At 35.5% G+C, this 18,456-nt stretch overlaps 1 protein-coding gene and 1 long non-coding RNA gene across 3 annotated transcripts; both read right to left on the bottom strand.

Moving 5' to 3' along the window:
• Positions 1–4,727: 4,727 nt before the first annotated feature.
• LOC145790343 (uncharacterized) lies at positions 4,728–7,181 on the bottom strand. Its single transcript, XR_014329027.1, has 3 exons — positions 6,699–7,181; positions 6,105–6,146; positions 4,728–5,001 (listed from the first exon to the last, which is right to left on the bottom strand). It is a non-coding gene; the product is annotated as an uncharacterized LOC145790343 (long non-coding RNA).
• A 2,456-nt stretch (positions 7,182–9,637) lies between these two features.
• Positions 9,638–16,752, bottom strand: LOC114297017 (valine--tRNA ligase, mitochondrial 1-like). Of its 2 annotated transcripts, XM_082868087.1 has the most exons (5): positions 16,109–16,752; positions 13,785–13,910; positions 12,987–13,032; positions 9,957–10,253; positions 9,638–9,882 (listed from the first exon to the last, which is right to left on the bottom strand). In XM_082868087.1, exons 2-4 carry the CDS (start codon positions 13,888–13,890, stop codon positions 10,013–10,015), a joined length of 393 nt encoding a protein of 130 aa, XP_082724213.1. In that variant the 5' UTR covers positions 13,891–13,910; positions 16,109–16,752; the 3' UTR covers positions 9,638–9,882; positions 9,957–10,012. The 2 variants fall into 2 exon arrangements, with proteins under 2 accessions (XP_082724213.1, XP_082724215.1); XM_082868089.1 differs by lacking the exon at positions 16,109–16,752 and having other exon boundaries at positions 13,785–14,020.
• Between the last annotated feature and the right edge of the window lie 1,704 nt (positions 16,753–18,456).

Genomic DNA, 18,456 nt, shown 5'->3' with positions numbered 1-18,456 from the left:
TTTTGCAATGATTTATTATGCCTCATCTCTTAAATATGCCATACATTGACAAGACAAATATTTTTTATCAACAAACAACCAATTTATTATATAAAAAATTATTGACAAATAGAAAATTTGTACAAAATTTCATATTAAAATGATGTGAATTTTCTTGAAAATACAGCCACATTGATAATTTTTTACAAATGATAGGATCCAATGCTGTCATACCATTGCTCTGGATAAAAGTTTTGTATATATTTTTAATTTGTATAGTTCTAGACGTAAAAATTCTTTCCTTTCACAGTTCATAACTTCTCCAAATGCCAAATGGGTGATAGAAAAAACATGATAATAATAAAAAAAAAGCTTCACAAACAAGTTTGTTGACAAATTATTTTCAAATTAACAGAACATTGCAGTAATAAAATTTTGATATTTAAAATGCGCGTCCTAAAATTAAACAAAAAGAACAACTCCACTGTCACGCCAATTTATCGGAATAATAGCAATAATTTGATGTCTTCTAATCAATCCATATCTATCAGACCATGTGCCAATGTATTTTTTAAAGGAAGCAATTCATAGAGGCAACCCACAACAGAAAAAAAAGCGTAAATATAATCATGCAATCACATATTGTTCTTTTTCTTTGTTATGGAAATCTGATTTTGAAATATTACCAACTCCTTTTAATTTATATCACCCACAAGATCATCTCTACCTTGAGAGTAGTCAGTTTTCTGTTTTGTTGAATTATACAAACATTCAACTTTTGTGACCACAATCAAAAGACAAGTCTAACAATGAAAATTAAATAAAATAGTTTATGTATATCTAGTGCAAGAAAGATTTGTGTTTATATCATCAAATTGTAGTTGGATTGGGCAATTTGATCCTAAATACAGAAAAACACCATCAGCTATCGTTTTGTTTGTTTGGCAAAAAACTTCTTTCGAATAATGTCTGCATAAAAATAAGTATTTATTTATTTATTTATTTATTGCAACCTTAAAATTAATGTACTAGTAATGATTGTATTAGTGGTGGTGGTGGTGGATTGGTGGAGACAGTGGGATGGCAATTATGGTGATGGTAGTGGTGGTGGTGAGGAGGTAGAGGGGGTGGTTGCAAGGGTGCGGGGTAGTGGTGGTGGTGGAGGTGGCAGTGGTTGTATTGGTGATGGTGATGGCGATGGTGATGGTGGTGTGGCATTGGTAAGTTTTAATATGGAAAATGTTTTTTAACTTGCAAAAGTTAAAAATATTTTCGACCAAATAAATTTATTTTCATTGTTTTGGAAAACGTTTCTATTGATTTTCGTTTTCTACAGTACCAAACATTAAAAAATGCAACAAAGATTTTTCAAAAAATATTTTCCGCTAATTAAATGCAGCGTAAATAGATATCAATGAATACTGTACATTTTTTGCGCACTTCATTTTAAAAAAAATCTCAATAAATCTCAATCATATAATACACTATTTTTTGTACGCTTTTTGTTTTTTAATTTGTCTAACACTTCAGTACATCAAAACACTCCAAACTTGCATGGTCCCAAATTTTGAATTTTGCATGGGAAGAGTATAATGTTTTAATTTTGTAGGTCTAACATTTCAGTACATCAAAACATTCCAAACTTGCATGGTCCCAAATTTTGAATTTTGCATGGGAAGAGTATAACGGTAGTGAACTTTAATTCTTCTCCTCTACTCTGCAGGTCTTTAATCTGGAGATGGACAAAAACAACAAATATAACTTTTAAATAACTGAACTCACTAAACTTAGTTACAATTGTTATTATTGAAAATAAATAAATAAATAGTGTATTCTTGTCTATGAACCCTTTTTTTTTTTTTTTTTAATTTGTATTATTGAAGGTTCAAGTCCTCTTTTTTGTTTGACAGATAAATCTTGGTTCCTCTCTCTCTCTCTCTCTCTCTCTCTAACAAGAGACACTTCACTGAGATATTCTGAAGTTCTGGTCATCTAAAGAAACTCCAAAGCAATATGATAATGTAAATTCATTTTCATAATTGTTAGGGTTCTCTATAATACAAATTAAGATCACAATTGGCTTTTTTTAAGAAGAAAATGACTGCACATGTGAGATTCTCAGAATCTAATCAAGACTTTGAGGTCATCACAAAAATCTTTATTAATTTCTCATTGAGAACCAATTATACAACTAATTATTTAGTAGTCTCAGAAATTATCATATGATATTATTTATATAATGTTATTAATTAACAAAATAATGAAATTTTTTACAAGCGAAATATGTTGCTGACCTATATTTGTTAGAAAGTTGAGAAACAAGTGATAACCAACTTAACAAGTGTTACAATTTCTAGTTTAAGTAGATAATTGGGAAGTATTTAATAATTTTCAGAGTGATAGAGATAGTTTCCCTAATTTTCTGAGAAAACAAACACGTTACTAATTTTCTTGTTGTGTCAGAAAACCTGCAATGAATTAAAAAAAAAAAATGTTCACATGGACATTATTATAAAAATCTTCTATTTTTTTATCATTATCATTGGCATGACTAAATTAATCTGCATATAGTGATTTTATAAGATTATTAATGTTGATTACCTCTATACAAACAGAGGTCAAACAAATTGAACTATGCCTATCTCATGTGCTCATCAATAAAAAATAAAAATAAAACAAGTGATAACCAACTTAATAAGGGTGTGTTTGGTAACGTTTATGTTTTCAGTTTATATTTACAAAAATTTTATAAACTGGTTTTTGTTTATTTTTTGTTTATTTTTAGAAAAACATAAACTACAAACACGTTTGGTAATTGACAAAATATTTAAAAAAATTTAAAAATATAAAAAATAGTGAGAAATGGCAAGTGGTGGCGAAAGACGGTGGTGGAAAGTGGTGACGGTGGGTGGTGGGTAGCTGGTGGTGATGGGTAGTGGTGGTGGGTGGGTGGGTGACGGTGGCGAGTGGTGGGTGGTAGCGAATGGGTGGTGGTGGTGGTGGCGGCAGATGCGGATGGTGGGTGGTGGTGGTGGTGGTGGTGGCGGCGGCGGATAGCGTGTGGTGGCGGGTGGGTGGTGGTGGCGGATAGATGGCGGGTGGTGGTGGTGGGTGGGTGACGGTGGCAGGTAAGGGTGGTAGCGAGTGGGTGGCGGTGGCCGGTGGTGGGTGGCGGTTGCAAGTGAGTGGCGGTTAGTGGGTGGTGGGTGGTGATGATGGGTGGGTGGGTGACGGTGGCGGGTGGTGGGTGGCGGGTGGCAGATGGCGGGTGGTAGTGGGTGGTGGCGGGTGGTGGTGGTGGTGGTGGTGGTAGTGGGTGGGTGGGTAGGTGGGTGACGATAGCAGGTGGTGGTGGGTAGGTGGCGGATGGGTGGCAGGTGATGGTGGTGGTGGTGGTGGTGGGTGGTGGCGGGTGGGTGACAGGTGGCTGGTGGTGGTGGGTGGTTGGTGGTGGCAGGTGGGTGGTGAGTGGTTGTGGCAAGTAGGTGGCGGGTGGTGGTGGCGGGCCGTGGATGGTAGTGGCGAGTGGTGGGTGGTGGGTGGATGGCAGGTGGTGGTGGTGGTGGTGGTAGTGGTGGTGGCGAGTGGGTGGTGGCTGGTGGGTGGTGAGTGGTGGTGGCAGGTGGTAGTGGGGGGTGGGTGGTGGTGGCGGAAGACGGTGGTGGAAAATAGTGGCGGGTGGTGGCTAGTGTTGGGTGGTAAAAAAAAAAAAACTGAAAACTAAAAACAGAAACACATTTTTTGTGTTTTCATTTTTTGGTCAAATTTATAAACTGAGACCACTGATTTATAAATCAAAAATTTCACCAAACAAGTTTTTATTTGAGTTTTTAAAATTTTTGTAAATATAAATAGAAAACTGAAAACGTAAGTGTTACCAAACGACGCCTAAGTGTTACAATTTCTTGTTTACGTAGATAATTGGGAAGTATTTAATAATTTTTGGAGTGATAGAGACAGTTTCCCTGATTTTTTGAGAAAACAAACACGTTACTAGTTTTCTTGTTGTGTCAGAAAACTCAAAATGGATAATAAAAAAAAACCTTCAAAAGGACATTATTATAAAAATCTTCTGTTTTTTTATTATTATAATTAGCATGACTAAATTGATCTGCATACACTACAACAATTAACACTTTTAGCAACAAAAAAATTGGTCGCTAAAAGTCTATTTTTGGTCGGCAAAAGTTATTTGCGACTAATTTTTTTGGTCGCTAGTTTGGTCGCCTATTGAGGGTCGGCAAAAGTAATTCGCGACCAAAATTTTCATTAGTCGGCAAAAGTTGGATTTGCCGACTAAATTTTTGGTCGCTAAATATTTAATTACCGCGACTAATTCATTTTGTCGCTAAAACACTTTGGTCGCGAAAAGTCATCTTTTGCCGACCAAATTTCTTAGTCGCCAATTGACACATTTCGCGACCAAAAAGTTTGGTCGCCAATTGTGACATTTCGCGACCAAAAATTTTGGTCGCCAACTGTGACATTGTGCGACCAAATTTAGTTTGGTCGCCAATTGTTACTTTTCGCGACCAAAACTGTTGGTCGGCAAAAGTGAGTTTCCACGATCAACAAAATTTTTGGTCGGCAATAGATGTATTTTTTGCGACCAAAACTCTTGGTCGGCAATTGTCATTTTTTGCAAAAAAAATAATTTATTTGTCGCGACTAATAAATTGGTCGCCAAAGCAGGAAAATAATACACTTGTAATATTTAGCGAATTCATAATCAAAATAGGACGAATTCATTATCAAAACAGGTCTTATTATAAAATTTTCTATATCCAAGTTTCAACACATAACTCAGCAGCAGCAACATTGATTCCAAAAACAAGGAACAATTCACAAAACCCTATTCTAAACCCCAAAAAATAAAAAACAATTCATTCCAACAAAAATCTAACATAATTAGCATCAATTTCAAAAAAAAAGAACATCTGGTGTTAACAAGGTTGAGTATTGTTCAGTATTGTTGTTGTTTTTTATGTAGGGCATCCAGCTCCTTTTTTATGGAGGCTCCCACTGTAAAAACAAAAACAAAAGAAGAAGAAGAAACAAGTCATAGTAACAATCAAATTACAAGCACGGTTCAAAGTAGTACAAGTTCATATTTTTCAGGCATATTGTAGACAAATCCTCTTCATTGTTGTAATTACTTCTACAATCCAAAGAACCTAAATAACGATAACTATTTGTTCAAACTTCAGTTGAGGGGAAAATTCTAACATTTTCTCAGTGTATGAGAGCTTTTGTTGTGCTGTGGATTCATGGTATGATGGTATTGTTTGATTAAAGTGAAACTACAGCACAAATTAAGAAGTGAACATAAGTCATTCTTACGTTTGCTGTCAAGAAGAACAATAAACAAGTAGGTTTTTTTTCTTGAACTGCTTCCGCATTTTGTTTTTCTAAAATATATGTCAAATAAAATTTATGTAAAGCAAATGTTTTCTCTAATATACTCTGTCATGACAATAATGTTCACCAGTCAGGAACATTTGACATCCCAATCAACTGAGTTAAGGGAGCGTATGATCATAATTAATGATTTTATCAAATTTACTAATACATGTATTAACTTACATATCTGATTACAGATTTGCTTTGAAGTACTTTACATACTACATGATCATTTATATTCTAAGATTCCAATCTTTATATTCTACACTGAATATTAGTTTTTCTAAATAACTGTAGAGATGTAGATCAGAAACAATCAATATGACTACCAAATAGCATGTTAGGCTACTAGCCCAAAACATATAGGTGGTTTGGAATATTCTAAATAAGTGTACTTTTTGACTTTTTATGAAATATGAGTTTGGTATAGGTTGACTTTTTTAATATAATACCAAGTTTCATGTGATAAAATTGCCTTCTTCCTCCATTCCTTTGCTTAGGTTATATATATATGTTATAGGCTTTGCTTGGATTTCAGATTTGTGGAGAAATTTATGGATGAAAAAAGAAATAGAAAAATAACTTTTATTTCTTCTTTTTTTTCCCTTAATAAATTTCTCTACAAATTCAAGATCCAATGTTAATGTTGAAACAAAAGCAAGTAGCCTAATATAGGAATGCTAAAGGTAACACGCAAATTATTATTTTTTTTTTTGGGTGCGTACCTTGGGCTTTTTATCTTTGTCAATTAGCATAGCTCTGGCACGCTGCAAGTTTGATGTTACATGATTGAAAAATAAAATTATAATTTACAATAAGATAAAATAAAATTATATCCTTTCTGTACGTATTCTGTGTCACTTTTGCTTTTTTGTCAATTTTGTTCATAAAGTTCCTAATTTGAGTCAAATTTATCCAATTTTAGATGACCATCTAAATCATTAAAGGATAATAATAAAAATCAGAAATGTTTCCTAAAATTTGAGTTTTGTAAAGTGACAACTTTATTAATTTAATACCTAAAATTGTAAGAATATGCTTTATCTTCTTCATTAGTGTATAAGAATTAAAGTGACGGAATTAAAAAAAACTTGGGGAACTAATGTGACACGGAACACATACTTCGAGGATTATATGTAGATTTTTATTATTACTGCATTAATGATTTTAATAGTCCATTTGAAATAGAATTAATTCGATTAAAAAAAAAGAAACAAAATTAAAATTTCAAGAATAAAAAATGATACCAAATACATGTTTTAAGGATCATACACCTATTTTATCCTTTAGAATATATGAAAACGATAGATTCTATATACCTCATAGAAATCATTGTTCACAGTTCTTCGCATGAAATGACGACAGAGAGTAAATTCACGACTGAGACAATGTTCAAGCTTTAGCACCCTTCCTTCTCTAATCTAATCAAGAACCAAACAAGATTATGTTAAGAGTGAAATAAACAATGGTTGAATCTGTAGTGCGCACCTTCCAAGGGAGTGCATGATGCACACCTCAAAGTTTATGGTTTGATGTATGCAAAATTACAACTCAATTACATCAGGCCATAACTCCAACCATTAGTGACGTAGTCTTATCTAGGAGTTATGATCAGATGTAATTGGATCGTAACTTCAATAAAATTGTATCGTAAATGTGCCCACATCTTGTCATAATTGAAATAGATGCTCATTATGTACAAAAAAATTATATTCATACATAAAATTTATACAAAAAACTAGACAAGAATGATGTGACATTGCCATTATTATAAATAAATCTATCTTCAATAGTGTTTTGTTTTGAAATGAAAGATCCACAACAAGCCACATCATTATGTATGAAAATTATATATGAATTTTTTATTTGTATAGCATTACTCTTATGTACACTTGTAAGAGGGTACACAATACAAACTGGGACACAAACAAGTGTGCCCTCTCATCTTAAGTGTTGCTATAATGCACTTGTAACAAGGAATTTTCCAAATGAATTCAATGAAAATAAGAGAACTTTTATTATTATTCTTACAGATCGTAAAGTAATTTTAAGACTTGTTGGTGAAGCTGACTTCAAAGAACTTATTGCCTCAACAATCCACTTTTCTGTTCCAGTTTCCATTTATTCTTCCTAAATAAAAGAAAAGAACCAGTGAAAACTTATTGTTTGGGTTAGTTGCACTTTCGATTCCTAAAGTACATGCTCTTTGTCATTTGAGTTTTCAACATTTCAATTGTACTAATTTCATTGCCAAAGTATTGAATGTATCCTAAAGTAGTTCTCGAGCTGACATCATCCATAAAAGCTCAGAATCAAGGATAAATTTGGAAACAAAAGATATACTTCAGCAAAAAGGTTATTGCGATAACTTTTTTGGATGACGAAGTTCAATTTTGTTTCCAAATTGAGTTTTGATTCTGATGGCTAATACAAATGGTGTCGAGCACGGGACCCCTTTAGGAAACATTTAATACTTTAGGGATGAAATTGACATAATGAAAATGTTGGAGACCAAATGATCCGTAGTGCATAGTTTAGGAATCAAAAGTATAATTAACCTTTTTTCTGAGAAGGATAGATATATAACAAATGGAATAATTTTTGACATGTTTACTTACTAGTGATGATAAGATTTCTTGAACTGTTTTTCTAGAAAAACACTTGTTGATGATCTCTACTCTGCTCATCAATAAATTTCACTAAAATCAAGAGCTTTGTCCATGATACAGTCTTATATATAAAAATCCACAACAAAAGCACTAGAAATGCATATAAAAACAAATTGGTGAATGAGAGCCAACAAAAGGTTGAAGTAAAACAACAATAACTAAGTTACCTTTTATGAAAGCTATCTTGCTTTGCATGCCCTTTGTATATAAACTTGCTGACGAGCTTAGAAATGGTCAACGTATTTGCAGTAACCAGCTCACATAGCGCATCTTCTAACGGTTGAAGATCCTAAGGTACAAAGGAAAGAGAGAGAGAGAGAGAGAGAGAGAGAGAGAGAGTGAGAACAAAAAATATATTCTGTATTACACAAAAAGAGTATAATGAAAAGAAAAATGTTAAATGTCGATTTATTGACACCATTTTGTATCTTCTCTACATAGGTTCCTTGGAAATAATCATTAAAAAAATAATGAACCTAGGGAAATAAAACAGTGAAAAACCATTGCTATATAGCTTTGGACCTTAAAACCTTTAATGTTCTAATCCTTTTCTTAGTTGCAAAGTCACTTTCTGAAAAGGAGTTGTCTACGAACATTATTATGAACCAAGTTTTGATAATTATGTTTTTACAAGTCCAAATAAATGTCAGCCCCATCAAAAAGATTGTTGGCAGTAGGACTATGCAAGTGCTTATAAAAATAAAAAATAACAAAGTGAAAAAAGGTAAGGAGCCTCACTTTGATACGGTAAGCTTCCGAAAGCTCCTCTTGGAGATTTAACTTCTCTCTAGTGCAAGCAGTTAACTTCTTTTTCAAGCTCTCAATCTCCTGCTCCAAGCCAACTGTCCTAATGAGGGGGATAAATTCACAATGCATTCTTATTTCCAATTTGAAAAGATAATGCCAACGCACACCTACCAAAAAAAATATTAATGATAACAACTTCATCTGATGGACTTGAGATAAATATACCTCTGAAAATGCATTCGAGTAGCCACAGCAAGGTAACCAGGACCAGCTTGCTGCATACGCAGCTGTTCAATGGCTCAAAAGAAAACAAAATGATCAGATTCCAAAATCAGTCATGCTGGAAGTAAACCCCAGAACTTCTCAGATGGGCCACCAACATCTTTGTTTAACACATGTCAATCATGCTGGAAGGTCAGTCACTACTACAACATATGACCACTTAAATTCGGAAAAATTCAAATCAAATTCTAACTAGCACTATAAATATAAACAATAATAATGAACATTCTCATCAATGTCCCCTCACAGAATGTTCCATGACCAAAATTCTGTATAGGACATGTCCCATTACCAAGTATTAACCAGTCTTCATGTTTCCTCATAGAATTTTCTTTATGAAAAGGCAAGTACATATTATTTCCAAAGTATTTGTTGGTAACAATTCAAAAAATCTCACTCCTACGTATCGATTTATTTTCTTATTCACTATTTAAACATTGTCATTACAATCCAAGGAAAGGAATTTTGGCTTACACAGTAGTATAATCAGAAATGGAACTGTATACATAGCAAATAGGTATTTCATAAAATAAACATTAGAATATTTCGCTGGCCTAAAATATGAGGAATAAAAAAAGAATAAACAACTAAAGCTTAGATGCTTTTCATGAGTGAAAAAAAATAAATAAATAACCCAAAAATAAAAATTCTATTACAATAAAATGAAAAACAAAAGAACATATCATTTAAACATTTACCTTTCTTGCCTTTCTTTTGCAGGCATCAATGCCCTGAGTGACCTGAGTGATTTCACGGCTGACTCAACCATATCCATCTCAGACTCTACTTTCTCATTTGTCCAGCACTGCAAATAGTAAAACAAAGGTTGAGGAGCAGCATTAATTGATGTTACTTTCCAGTATTAAGACAGCTTATTACCATTATAAATGATAAACAACCAAAACAAATAGCAATAGAACCCATCATCCAATTAGTTATTCCAGACACACCGACAAGGTGTCTTGTGCAGAACTCCTTTCACAAGCAAATGCTTGAGCATCACTGGCAAAGTAGGGCTTGACGGCTTCAATAAACACATCACACAACTGGAACTGCCACCATGAATATACTGCAGTAGCAGCATCAGAAAATTCATACGAGTCCAGTGATGTCACAGTTTTTGATATGGCCTTGTTCAACACGGAGAGAATCCACTGGCAGTTATTGCTAATAGACCTGCAAGTCACATTTTAGTCAATAAATAAATTGGTATGTATCATGTATGGAATATAACAACAAAAACAAGGTGATGGCAAGAAAAGTAAATTTTCTTAGGAAGGAAAAAACACGGAATTAATAAGATATCCTGTCACGACCCGAACCCGCCCCCATGGGTTAAGGACGTAACCGGCCAGTAATCCTAAGATTACCTACGGCCTCAAACCAAAACAGACTTAACACATCAGAGTAAAGGAGCCAAAAGGGAAGCAAAATTTAAAACTTTATCCATAGAGCTGTGCTTATATGCACATCATAACATTCCAGACACATGTACGTTAATAACTCACGACAGAAACATAGTGACATAAGTTCTATACAAGCAGGATCATTCAAAACTAAGTCAACCCATCACAGCTATGCATAGATATACACAAAGTCCTCGCCAACATGACCAAATATAAATACATAACACAAGGGCGAAGACGGGTCTCATACGTGAGACACGAGGGCTGACTCTCCAAAACCTTTGTTGCTCCTCACAGACTTCACTAGGGCTCGGTTGGGACTTCTCTTGACTCACCTACAAAGACATGAATGAGCGTGAGCGAACGCCCAGTGAATAATATCAAATCAAATACAAAAGTTACATGGCAATGTAGAACAACATGTTCCAAACGGCCTTGGGCCCAATTCTTATTTCTATTTAACAATTATATAACTATACGAAATTCAAATTAAGTGACTATAGTTCCAAACATTCTGGCCTTTGGCCCATTCAGATTTTCATTCATGTCAAAACGGCCTTCGGCCCGTTCATTTACGTCAAAACGGCCTTCGGCCCATTCATTTCTATCAAAATGGCCTTCGGCCCATTCGTTTACGTCAAAACGGCCTTCGGCCCACTCATTCATATCAAAACGACCTTAGGTCCATTCATATATGTCAAAACGACCTTCGGTCCACTCATTTCTATCAAAACGACCTTCGGTCCATTCATATATGTCAAAACGACCTTCGGTCCACTCATTTCTATCAAGACGACCTTCGGTCCATTCCTTTCTGTCAAAACGGCCTTCGGCCCACTCATTCATGTCAAAACGACCTTCGGTCCACTCATTTCTATCAGAACGACCTTTGGTCCATTTATGTTTATCAAAACGACCTTTGGTCCATTTATGTTCATCAGAACGACCTTTGGTCCATTTATGTTCATCAAAACGACCTTTGGTCTATTTATGTTTATCAAAACGACCTTGGGTCCATTTATGTTTATTCATATCAGACTTACGTCCATAATCCCAATTAGCAATTCATAAAGCTTATAAGGGAATAGACAATTGGACATTCACAAGCATTCAAATATCGATATTACTCACAGTGATCGGCTTGTGGATTTGCCCTGGAGCTTGACCCTACACATTTCATGAACACAAAAGGGTCACTAACAGTTCAATCCGTTCTTTAATTCACATATTCCTCTTTAGGCTTTATTCTTAACTCGTTAACTCATTTACAATGCTCAATGCATGCCTAAGAGTGCTTACAAGTGAAGGAGAACGGAAAAATATAACACAGAATGCATTTTCAGAGTTTCAGAAAACAGGGTCCCCGCTCGAGCGTGGACTTCCCCGCTCGAGCGGACCCTTGAGCCTGCAAAAGTACTGGTTACCTCAAAATTACGCTCGAGCGTGAATTAGGGCGCTCGAGCGGAAGGCTTGTCTATAAAAGCTCCCCGCTCGAGCGTTAAATATTACGCTCGAGCGGACATCCAACTCTGCAAAAAGTGCTGGGAGCACGATTTTCCCGCTCGAGCGGCAATCACCCCGCTCGAGCGGACATCAAAAATCTGGGTTTTCCAGATTGAGTTCTTGAGCTTCATCTCGACATTCAAAGGCTCTAAATGCATGATTTCGGTCCAAACTTCACATAATCATGTACTAACATGGTACAAACATAGAATTACAACATATTGAAGCTCAATTTCATAATTTATGTAATTCAAGCTCAAATATGCAAATTCAAAACAATACATACAGGCATGCATATATAGTCTTCAAATTCATCAAAACCAACTCCTTTCATGGTCTAGATCACAAATTAATCTTCAATTCACGAAATCACAACTCAAATTCATAAGTTAGGGGTTGGTTACTCACCTAGGAGCTTTAATCTTCCAAACTCTAGTCAATTCTTGGATTTAATCTTCAAGATTCCCAAGCCTTGAGCCAAAACCACACAACTCTCTCCCTTCTCTCTCTAAGGCCGACCTCTCTCTCACTCTCAATTGTCTAACTCAGATGTTGAGTTTTAAGAGAGCTAAAGGAGAGTGCAATGCAAATATACAACAAGCCCCACTAACAAATATTTTAATATAAAATAATGGGGTACTTAATTTATCAATTTAATCAGTTTAAATTGACCAGAATCAATTTTCAATTAAATTTCACCGTAGGATCTAAAAATTATGCCAACCACAATGGCGTAATCAATTTCGGGTTCTGTGGCCGATAAGGCCTCCAATTTAATTTCCGAAGTGGTAAAATCAAACAGATATTCCTACGGTGAACAGATAGAAATTCAAAACCACATATTTTCACATAATGGCATACAAAACCATAACAAACACATAATCACATCATATTAAGGACCAATTAACATATTACGGAATAGGGGTATTACATATCCATTAGAAAAGTGCTCGAGAATCCTGATGCTTTTTCCTAAGTAAACAACATGGTAACTACTTACATGTAGTTGAGGGATGTTGCCACTGAGTTGGTTGCTGTCCGAAAGCCTGCTCAAATCATTTCACATGAAAGTACTTAAATTATTTTTCGTATTTAGGGTATTTTGTACAAGTATTGGGTTGACAGAAAAATTAAATCCAACATTCCCCATTATATATAGAAACAAATAATGTTCAACAAAACGAACACACAAGACAATTCTAAGGTGTCACGTTTGTGTCAAACACGCTTCCAACAATTGGGGGACACACATGGTTATCACTTAAACACATTGAAAGTTTGAAGAATATAATTTGGGATGTAATGATAATTTTTGAAAAAAAATTACTATAATTTATACCTATTAATCTCTCTACTTCAAAATTTTTTATTTTAGGAATTCTAAAACCAATAACTTCCATGTTGTTTATGAGTCTAGATCAAAGATGACAAAAGCTTAGAACAGCAATCATGCTGTTAGAGTATTTAGTGAGAGCCCTGTGATTACCCTTTAGCTCCAAGCCAATAACAACAAGAACCTTATTCTCACACTTACAAATTGATACCATCCTCAAATAATTTATTACTACATTATAGTGATAACTAAGTTGAACTTCCTCTCTCAAACAAAAACAAACCAAAAAGAAGAAAAAGAATTCTAATGTGGGAATATATGGTTAATAGCAACTACCAAGGATACTCCTTTTCCGCCAGGTACAAAACAAAGACCTTAATAATTGTATAAAGATAGTAAAGTACCACTTACAATTCCTAAAGAAGAAGATCAAAGAGAAGTGACAATAGTCAGAGCAAAACTTACCAAACTTCACCAACATGGCCATGCTCACGAAAATTTGCCAATTCATCTGCAAAAGTGGCATCCCAATAACTTTGGAAACCCAACATGGATGTAACTGTTTCAACATCAGGCTCCTCTTTATCAGAACTGTTCATAAAAGCAAATTAAAACTCAAAAAGGCTATATTCAAATTATAATAATAGACCTCTTTTCCCAACTTTAGTATTATTAAACAAATCTCCTATTCTCTCCACTCAAAAAAAAAAAAAAAAAAAAGGCTCAGAGTTGGTTAGCAGCAATAATAGTCATACACAATCTACATCTGATCTCTTCCTATTACCATAAAGTTCCATAATAGCGTTCACATTTGCCCAACACCTATTTAGCACAGTAAAATCTCATATATTTTAAAACTTTTTTTTCGAAGTCCAGAGAAATTTAGCTGAACCCACTAACTCAAGTGGGTTGTATAATTTAATACAAACTTGAAAACATTGTGGAACTAAGGTGTGTACATTTGTGTGTATATATATTTACGTATATATGTAAAGCTCTATAGAGGAATGGTGCAGTAAGTTTTGATCTACAAATTTGGATTTATATCTTGTGGAACCAACCAAGTTTTGATATACATATAGATTTACAGCACCATTCCTCAACACACACACACACACACATACACACACATATACTATTGTACACATTTTTCACATAGTTGAAACAATTATACATAAACATACAAATAGAATCATACTGATGAGGGTTTGTGATGAGGGATATCAATTAGATAGCAATTAAAAACAACTAAAGTGATTGAAATAAAAATGATGAGCAGATCACAATATGTAGATAAGCAAAACGAGACATAAAGATCGAAGAAGCAGATCATATAGAAACTCATCACAAGCACACATACACCTTATGGTATATGTAGGAATATATACATATATATATATATATGATTTTTTTTTTAAATTGGGGCGCTCAAACCTGGTACCATCATCTTTAGATTTTAAGAAATACAAAGAGGGAGATCTAACCTAGGGCTTTGACAGCAAAGTATGTGATCTGTCTCATTTTAATATCTAAATTACACATATAGACCAAATTGAAACTCTTTTTATGTATTCGGGACTAAATTGACACAGTTTAAACAAAGGGGATCAAAATACACAAATCTCATATTTAGAGATTACAAATGTAATTAACCTTGTGCATATATATTATATATACATCATGTATACAGACCAAACAGACAAGGAAACAAATCCAAAGAACAAAGCACCAAACCCACTAAACAAATGCCATACAAGGCGAAGATCTGAGTTGAGATCAAAATTCAATTTGATGGAGGAGGTTACACAAACCCAATCTTGGGGTAGAGCTAAATTATGTCCTATAAGAGTTCTCTATTCCTCCAGAAAATCTGATCTTCCTTAATTTTATTGCTCTGTTTGAATTTTTTGTTTTTTACATCCACATGTAAGTAGGGGTGTGCATAATACCGCTGAAACCGCCGAAACCGCCAAAACCGCACCGAACCGCACCGCCAAGGCAAATTCGTTATTATTTGTCAATCGAACCGCCGGTTTTTGGTAAGAAAAATGGCAAATTCTAGTGACACTTTTATTAATCCGCCGGTTTCTATTTTTCTTCCAAACCGCACCGACCCGCACCACTATTAAATCATGTTTTATAGGATTCTAAAATTTTTTTTTTACTTAAGTTTGCTTATTGTTCTATACCTTAGAATATAGTATTACATTACTGCTCGAGGGGAATTTTATGTATTGTATTTGATCATTGTAGCTTCCACAGATGCTTGTAATGAACTGATGGCATAGTTGTTGATATTATTATGTTGTTGCTACACTTGCTGCATCAGAAGAAAGCTTTGCAAGATGCTTAACATCACGATATCTCTCGTCTTTTTTTTACTCTTTGATTTAAGTTTTGTAATTTGAATTATATTTTTTATAAACCGCCAATCCGGCCGAACCTCCAAGGCAAATCCGCCATTATTTGCCAACCGAACCGCCGGTTTTTGATAAGAAAAATGGCAAATTCTAGTGACACTTTTATCAATCCGCCACCCGCCATACGATTTCTATTTTTCTCTCAAACCGCACCGACCCGCATCGCGCACACCCCTACATGTAAGCGTACTGATGGGCACAAAATAAAATTCAAACTCTGGCAATAATCAACGCATTCACATTTTAATATATGAAGTTAAAAGTTCCAACATAGAGAGAGAAAGAGGGAGGGAGATGAGAAAGAGAGTGACCAAGAAACTGAGGATATATATATATAGAGAGAGAGAGAGAGAGAGGAAGAGGGCTTACCATCATGTAATGGTGGTGGATATAGTGGTGGTGGTGGTGGTGGTGGTGGTGGTGGTTGGTGTAGCCCTGGATTTTCCTCTAGCCATCAATTTTCCTCTGGCATCACTCTCGAATCGACTACACCAACCTTCGACAGGACCACCACACATTCTCAGTCGATCGAGGGTCCATCTCCTCCTCAACTTGGCTCGCACGAGAGAGACGCAATAGGGATGAGAGCAAAGAGAAATATTGATCGCTAGAAGGCGAGGTGAATAGAGAATAGAGGAGATCAGTTCATAGTCGGATGTAGATTGTAAGAGAGAAAGAGAGATGCTGCTGAGAGAGAGAGAGAGAGAGAGAGAGAGATGAGCGACTGAGAGAGATGCTGCCGCTGCTGGACGCCGCTACATGCCGCCGCCTCTCTTGCCCTACGCCGTTGAGCACGACTGAGAGACAGATGAGCGACTGCGAGCAAGAGAAGGAAAAGAAAAAGGACGGGGGGGAATTTTGGGGGGAATTTTGGGAATAATTTGTTGGTTTTTTTTTTCATTAGACATGGCAAATGGGCACAGTTCGAACGAGTTAAAATAACTTTTGTATTAAAAAATTATTTCAATTTTTGAAAATTGTTTTTGAGTTTTTAATTAATATTTTGTTTTTATTATTTTTAGTGAAATTTTTCAATATTTTAATCAATTAAAAAAATGATTAAAATATTTAAAAAGTTTACTAAAAATTTTAAAAAATAAGGATTGAAACTTGAAAATTAGTTTTTGAAATTGAAACCAAACGAAATCGATTCAAACACATCTATTTAATAAAGGGATTTAAATGGTTTCGGTTGAGGTGGAGTGCTAGTGGTGGTAGTAGTGGAGCGGCGGCGGTGGAAGTGGAGTGGCAGCAACGGTAGTGGTAAAGTAAAGCAGTGGTGATGGAAGAAAAATGGTAGCGGCAGCGGTGGTAATGGTAGTTGTGTGGCAGTGATAGTGGTGGTGGTGGAAAGGTGATGGTGGTAGTGGTGGTGATGGGGCAGCAGTGATGAAGTAGTGGCAATAGTGGTAATGGTGGTGGTGAAGTAGTAGCGGTGGTGATATAAAGGTGATGGTGGTGGTGGTAAAGTGGCGACGGTAGGAGTGGTGGTGGAAGAGAGTTAGTGGTAGCAGTGGTACAGTGGTGATGGCGGTAGTGGAAGACATGTGGTGGTAGTAGTGATAATAATGGTAGAGTCACAACGGTAGTGAAGTAATGGCGACATGAAAGCGGAAGAGAGGTGGTGGTGGAGTGGTGGTAGTAGTAGCGGCGGTGGTAATGGATCCATGGCGGCAGAAATGGTGGTGGTGTTGGAGTGGTGGCAATGGTGGTAGAAAAATCCATTTAAACAGGTATTCATGTCTAACCCAAAGAGGGCTTTGCAAAATAGGGACTGATTTGGGCAAACAAAGAGTGTTTCTCAATTATAGCATGAAATGAAGTTGTTTTGCATAATAAATTTATAGGAGACGAAATTATTTCCTCGCGGAAAAATTTGTACAATGGTGACGAAAATTTTTGTCTCTAAAATGGCGCCCAAATATTATGCGAAATTTTTCAAGGGCGGGAATTTTTTTGTGACGAAAAATAAAATATAGAGATGAATAAAATTTTCGTCTCCTATTGTTTTACTGATTTTAAGTATTTGGTGACGAAATTTGGTTTTTCTCTCTAAAAATACTACAATTGGAGACGAAATCTTACTTTTATCTCTGAAACATATATATTTGGAGACGAAATTTTTTTTCGTCATGCTTTTTCGTCACCAAAGACCTTTTTTGTTGTAATGTCCCTATGAGGCCATGCTTAGCCTCGTACAGCAGCAATTGGGCGGTGGTCAGCCTCCCGGAACAGTCGCCGCCGCCGCTAATGAGGTTTTGGGTGTTTTGAAGAACAATAACCCCAATAAGAGGGAGGAGATTGAGAAATTGTTGAACCCTATTTCGATTCATGATTTCGATCAGATGGTTTGTATTGGGAACCTAATCACTAATTTCCAAGAAGAAGAAGACAATGTTATGATTGATGATAATATGGGTTTTACTGTTGTGTTTGACGAGGAAGAAGAACAGGAGGAAGAGAATGGGTTTTACTGTTGTGTTTGACGAGGAAGAAGAACAGAATGGTTTTGATGATGATGATCTTAAAGTTGAGACCAAGCTTTTGGGTCATCTCCAATTCGATAATTTCAGCCTTGTTAAGTGTTTGTTGCAGAACCGATTGAAGATTGTGTGGTGTACTCCTCTAGCCAGGGCCGAGGATCAGGAGACGAGAGAGAAGATTGAGGAAGAAATGTTGGATTCTGGACTGGGATTGGCTACAATTCTTGAGCAGTT

This window comes from Camellia sinensis, chromosome 5 (genome assembly GCF_055761805.1).
Source record: "Camellia sinensis isolate YWXY chromosome 5, ASM5576180v1, whole genome shotgun sequence".
Lineage (NCBI taxonomy): Eukaryota > Viridiplantae > Streptophyta > Magnoliopsida > Ericales > Theaceae > Camellia > Camellia sinensis.
This window is presented reverse-complemented; position numbering and strand designations above follow the sequence as displayed.

Bases quoted from the DNA above. Each gene is read 5' to 3' on its own strand.
- LOC114297017 (XM_082868087.1), bottom strand. From the start codon at position 13,890: ATGTTGAAACAGTTACATCCATGTTGGGTTTCCAAAGTTATTGGGATG. The intron at 13,033-13,784 runs GTAAGTTTTGCT...TGATTTGAGCAG, and splicing joins GGCCATGTTGGTGAAGTTTG to GCTTTCGGACAGCAACCAAC. The intron at 10,254-12,986 runs GTAAGTAGTTAC...TGTGACTTGCAG, and splicing joins GCAACATCCCTCAACTACAT to GTCTATTAGCAATAACTGCC.